At 43.1% G+C, this 6000-nt stretch overlaps 1 protein-coding gene across 1 annotated transcript; it reads left to right on the forward strand.

Annotated features, from left to right (window-relative positions):
- The first annotated feature begins 816 nt into the window (after positions 1–816).
- LOC124260135 (platelet binding protein GspB-like) lies at positions 817–4656 on the forward strand. Its single transcript, XM_046694381.1, has 4 exons — positions 817–981; positions 2021–2233; positions 2862–3002; positions 4116–4656. Exons 1-4 carry the CDS (start codon positions 900–902, stop codon positions 4556–4558), a joined length of 879 nt encoding a protein of 292 aa, XP_046550337.1. The 5' UTR covers positions 817–899; the 3' UTR covers positions 4559–4656.
- The last annotated feature ends 1344 nt before the right edge of the window (positions 4657–6000 follow it).

Below are 6000 nucleotides of genomic sequence, written 5' to 3' on the forward strand. Positions count from 1 at the left end.
ACCTAAAATATCAAATGGTTCACGTCAGCTGGGTAGCGCTTCTTGTCAGACAACGCAGTACGTGTTTGGGCTGTTTTCCCTACCCCCTGTATCCCACCGAAGACGCCTTCGTTTTCAATGACGGGTATACAAATACACCAAATGTGACTGGGTACATTCATTGACATTACCGTACTGACATTTAATAGACCATTCACAAATTTGAGCAATTGAAGTCAAATGACACTGTTTGAATGATAGCTGTGCTCTCCAAGCTACTAACGGGTACCCGGCAGGATAAAATTAAAATAGTGATAGAAGCACATAATACACAACTTTGATTATATGATCCCCACCCAGATAGCTGATAAAACAAATGTAAACATAGAACTGTAAAATAAATGTATGTGGTGAAAGGTGAGTACCATCCGAAAGAGGCTCTCGTTATGGAGAGCGAAAATACACACAGCGGAGGAGTGAGTGATCGAGTTTCATCTTTTCACGATATTTGAACCGTATTTCAGTTATGTGACCCTGTTGTCACGATTCCTTGTGGACGCACGCACACATACACCCACATACAATAATATCAGTGAAGATCCGGGTTAGAATTGATCTTCAGCAACCCATGCTTATCGCAAGACGCGACTAACGGGATCGGGTGGTCAGGCTCGCTGACTTGGTTGACACATGTCATCATATCCTCGCTATTCATGATGTTGATCACTGGATTGTCTGGTCCAGACTCGGTTATTTAAAGACGGCCATCATATAACTGGAACAATGAGGCGTTCAACAACAAACATATACACATATACAACTACTGATTGATAACAAATGACATGAACACAGTCACGTGGTATCAGAGATCCATCCCTCGTATCTGAAACCGCTGGTGTTATCCACAGCCTGTATTCAAGATGGCGTCATGTGAGATCGTCCTCCTGCTCGTCGCACTTGTTTCTTCAGGGTCCGTGTGGGGAACTGAAACACCAAAGAAATGTAAGTAATGCTGTGTCTACTCCCCTCCCCTCCCCACCCCAACCCCACAAACACCTCACACCCCCAACCCCTCTCCAATTAAAAAAAACCAGTAGATGAAGAAAGATCAAGGTGAGTGTGGTGGAATGACTCATAAGTGTGCCAGGAGAGCTCTTTTCTATCACACCTGGGCATGAATTTCAACATCAGGTGACAATGGATATGAGATAACATTTTTTTCATGTCAGAATGAAAATTCAAGGTGTGTGGGGTTTGGTAGGGGGTGTCAAACTGGGCCTTGGTACATTATCTTACATACTGATAAATATCTTTCTCATCCTATATGACACAGAATCTATTGCATCCTGTGTGTCTCACGTATTGCAAAACACCCACTCCAGCCAGTAGGAACGTTATGCAACAGTTGATCGATAAATTGGTTTACTGAACGTATTGCAAAACACCCACTCCAGCCAGTAGGAACGTTATGCAACGGTTGATCGATAAATTGGTTTACTGAACGTATTGCAAAACACCCACTCCAGCCAGTAGGAACGTTATGCAACAGTTGATCGATAAATTGGTTTACTGAACGTATTGCAAAACACCCACTCCAGCCAATAGGAACTTTATGCAACAGTTGATCGATAAATTGGTTTACTGAACGTATTGCAAAACACCCACTCCAGCCAATAGGAACGTTATGCAACAGTTGATCGATAAATTGGTTTACTGAACGTATTATGGAACGTTATGCGACAGTTGATCGATAAATTGGTTTACTGAACGTATTGAAATGATTTCACTCTGGCTGAAATATATTTGATCGTGCTAACAAGTGTGTCGAGTTGGAACATTGCATTAATTATATTATGCAGGACGTTTTCATTAAATCTATTGTGTATTTGCCATCCACAAACAGGTATTATCTACAATCAAACACTGTTGCGTCGACCTTCGAAGTAAAACCAGGTCCCTGTGTCGAATCCCGGATATCCCGAAGTATTTACGTGGATCCGTCGAACTTCAAAGCAATTTTGTTTTTCTGTATATGTTTCAGATGTCTTCGAGGAAAACTGTGATGCAAACATCTTTTTTACCGACAGCATGTTGGTTGTGTCCAACCTGTCGACACTGCAGAAATGCCACTTCATCGTTCAGAGCACCATCGTCAACAACATGCTCCTCATTGACATCACCGAATTAAACCTTGTCGACAACTGCAGCACCACCAACCTGGACATCTTAGATGCATTTGGAGACAGTATAACAGGTATCATCGAAAGTACTAGTAAAGACAAGTGTTTATGCACGATCAGCTTCTTTATTGTGGTATAGATACTTTTACTGTTTTGAAGCATGAGATGGTGATAACTTATTACTTCTAGAATGCCTCTCAAACAGTTCGACCGCCTCCGTGGTGTAGTGGTTAGAGCGTCCGCGAGGAAGGTCGCGGGTTCGGCCCCCGACCAAGTCATACCAAAACACGTTAAAATATGGTACTTGTTGGTCCCTGCCTGGCGCTTGGCATTAATGGGTACAACAAGGACTGGTCGGCTCGGAGTCAGTATAATGTGTCTGAGTGGGGTATTCATGCTTCACTGCGGCATGGTATCTCAGTGGGCTAGCACTATAAAACCAGCTTAAGTCTGGGCTAGTACAAGCAGCCGCACATACACATACACACGCACGCACGTCGTCATATGAGCGAAATATTCTCAAGCACGACGTTAAACCCAATTTCACCTCACCTCACCTCAACAGTTCAATTATGTATTTTTTTAATAAAAGTTACTATATACCGCAAAAGCCACAAAACACATTGTTTTTCTCCGCTTTTTATAGCTATGTATTTGTGACACATGTGACGAATAATGATGACAGTTTACTTTATGATACAGGTCCTATATGCGAGGAGGGAAGCGCCATGGTCTTCAAAGCGCCGACCAGCGTTGCTCAGTTTGATTACACATCTGACTCTCCGGATACTGAGGGAAAATCGCTGTCGATAATTATCACTGCGTTCAACACTGGTTCCGATGGTGGGTGTTTATGTTGTAATTGTCGCACAAGTTCGTTACGGTCTTCTCCCCGCATTTTTCAGAGGCAAGGGGTAATGCTATATAAGTCCGGATTCCACAGAAAGTGGACTTAAGTTGCTAGTTACGTCAAATTCCCGTGGAATCTGGATTTTTATTGACAGTTGAATCTCTTGACTGGGAAAATGGTTGAATGGAATGTGATTCCAGTATTTTAATTCAATGAGTTTTATTCATCTTAAGCCTTTTCATCATGCATTCAAGAGATTCACTTTGTCTGGACCGAGCTAAAACCGGGCCCACTTGCACAAAGCGGCCTTAGCACTGCGATCGCTTTGTGCAAGTAGACCTAGGTCCCATTCCCTTCATGGGGTCCATATGGGTAGTGCAGTCAGACTTGGTGACTTCTTTGTCGCAGCTTCCCAGGTGGCGATGAGGTAGCCTAGTGGTTAAAGCGTTCGGTCATCACGCCGCAAACCTGGGTTCGTTTCCCCACATGGGTACAATGTGTGAAGCCCATTTCCGGTGTCCCCCGCCGTGATATTGCTGGAATATTGCTAAAAGCGGCATAAAACTAAATTCACTCACCCGTCCCAGACATATAATCATCTCATATAAGAACAATCCTTAATTTCAGGCCTGGAGTTGAGGCAATCAAGACTTCCCCATTCATCCTAGATACCTGGACTCCCCTTTTAATGTAACGTGTTATATTTGGGATTACACTTTCTCAGTAAAGTCCAGAACCTTGTTAGGCTGAATCCCATCCGGGATTCGAACCAACACCCTCAGAGTCAGGCACCTAATCGCCAGCACACAAAGTCAGCAGTCTAACCCACTCAGCCACTGCGGCTTAAAATGGAAATCGGACAACTGGTAGTCTAGATAACCGGTAGTCCAGATCACCTTTTTTAATGTGTTCCTGGGGATCTGGGAAACCTGCCGCACATAATCACTGGATTGTCTGGTAGGTGTCCCTATAAAATGACAAGAATAATGATTCACTCACTTACTCATTGTTTGGCCTCTGCTTTTCTTAGTTATTCTACCCGCGCAGCCTTTTAGTTATTAATGCTTTTCCAGTTTCCATGACAACAGTGTAGCTTACATTTCCAGGATCGTGTATCGACACGGAGTTCCAGTGTGATAACAAACTGTGCATCCCAAAGGACTTGGTTTGCAACAACTACAACGAGTGTTCTGATGATTCCGATGAAACAGCTGTTTGTAGCAGAACTGCAGCCTCGACAACACCGTCCACGACATCTAGGTCTTCCTCGACGTCTGCCTCTACTTCGAAATCGGCGTCTTCTTCGAAATCGGCTTCTACTTCGAAATCTACTTCGAAATCGGCTTCTACTTCGAAATCTACTTCGAAATCTGCTTCTACTTCGAAATCTGCTTCTTCCTCGAAATCTGCTTCTTCCTCGACATCGCCTTCATCTAACCAGTCCCCACCGATGCCGACACCAACGTCAGCATCTCCACCAGTGACGTCCCCACAGTTGTGGATTGTGGGCCTAATTGCTGCATTGCTTGTTCTTGTCAAGATGAATTAATACTGAATTTCTGGTTTGGCAAAACCGTTGATAAGATCATATCTCGCTTATGCTTATCAAATGAGAGTTGTGATGTCTTGTCGAATCACTAACCAAAACTAATTGTTGTAAAACATTTGCAACTGATCACAATGGGTTTAGGGTAACTGTTCGTCACATGGTTGGAATGTTGCTAAAACGGCGTAAAACTCTAATCAATAACGGAATACATTCTGATCAAGATGGTGATGAGAATCATTTAATCTCGGAGTGAGTGAGTATGGTTTTACGCCGCTTTTAGCAATATTCCAGGAATATCGCGGGGACACCAAAAGTGGGCTTCACACATTGTACCCATGTGGAGAATCGAACCCGGGTCTTTGGCATGACGAGCGAACGCTTTAACCACTAGGCTACCCCACCAACCCTGTACTATCGGAAGAATGACAATATTCGTGTAATATTCATGATCGAGGCTGCTATTATTACATTCGCTGTGATACCTTGTTATTCCAGATCGGTATAAGATTAGTGAGTGAGAAAGTTCAATTTTACGCTGCTTTTAGCAATATTCCAGCAATATCACGGCAGGGGACAACAGAAATCAGCTTCACACATTGTACCCATATGGGAAATCGAACCCGGGTCTTCAGCATGACGGGCGAACGCTTTAAACACGAGGCTACCCGACCGCCCCGGTATAGGTTTAACGATAATGGGTTAAATGAAAGATGCATTGGGAGGAATGTATTATGACTGACCCGGCGATGTTCTCGCTGAATGCGTCTGGATTTACGCTCGAACGGAGTGTCTTGCACCATAGGCGTCCGACTCTGATATATTTATAAGCATGACCTATATATATAAGATATAAGAAAGGTGTGTCAGTAAATCGAAACAAAATGGCGGCAGGGCCTGGGTCGGCTCGGTTTCGTTCTGACAAACGCTTCCATCGCTTTGACCGTTGAATAAACTGCACAAGTTATACTCAGTTGACCTCTGTAAAGTACCTTGCGTGATGATTTTATTCCCATTTAAAGCTATCAATAGTTTTGCCGTCCATTCTCGGACGAAGTAAGGACATATGCCCGGAAGTAAACAAATCTCAGGCTACAGACCCGCACCGAATAGTAGAGCGAGTCTCTGATTGGACAGCGTCTTTTATTATTCCCACCTCTTTTAACGTGCAACTATATTATCCAATTAGAGACTCGTTTCGATTTACTGACACACCTTTCTTATATCTTATATATATATAGGTCATGCTTAGAAATATATCAGAGTCGGGCGCCTATGTCTTGCACAGTGTACCCTCTCCCGGCTCTGATGTTTCGATTGTCTCTTATAAGAGAACTGTTAGTTTATGAAGATGGCAATGATTATCATTATAACTATTTTGAATAAAATTTCCAGTCATCTGTTTACAGATTTGGTAGTTTTCATTTGCGATATATACAATACAC

This window comes from Haliotis rubra, unplaced genomic scaffold (genome assembly GCF_003918875.1).
Source record: "Haliotis rubra isolate DU_JTF1 unplaced genomic scaffold, ASM391887v1 Scf750, whole genome shotgun sequence".
Taxonomy (NCBI): domain Eukaryota; kingdom Metazoa; phylum Mollusca; class Gastropoda; order Lepetellida; family Haliotidae; genus Haliotis; species Haliotis rubra.

What these genes read in the sequence shown, in the direction of transcription:
- LOC124260135 (XM_046694381.1), top strand. Translation starts at nt 900, where the DNA reads ATGGCGTCATGTGAGATCGTCCTCCTGCTCGTCGCACTTGTTTCTTCA. An exon ending in AACTGAAACACCAAAGAAAT is followed by an intron (nt 982 to 2,020) that starts GTAAGTAATGCT and finishes TATATGTTTCAG; the next exon opens with ATGTCTTCGAGGAAAACTGT. An exon ending in GTTCAACACTGGTTCCGATG is followed by an intron (nt 3,003 to 4,115) that starts GTGGGTGTTTAT and finishes TTACATTTCCAG; the next exon opens with GATCGTGTATCGACACGGAG.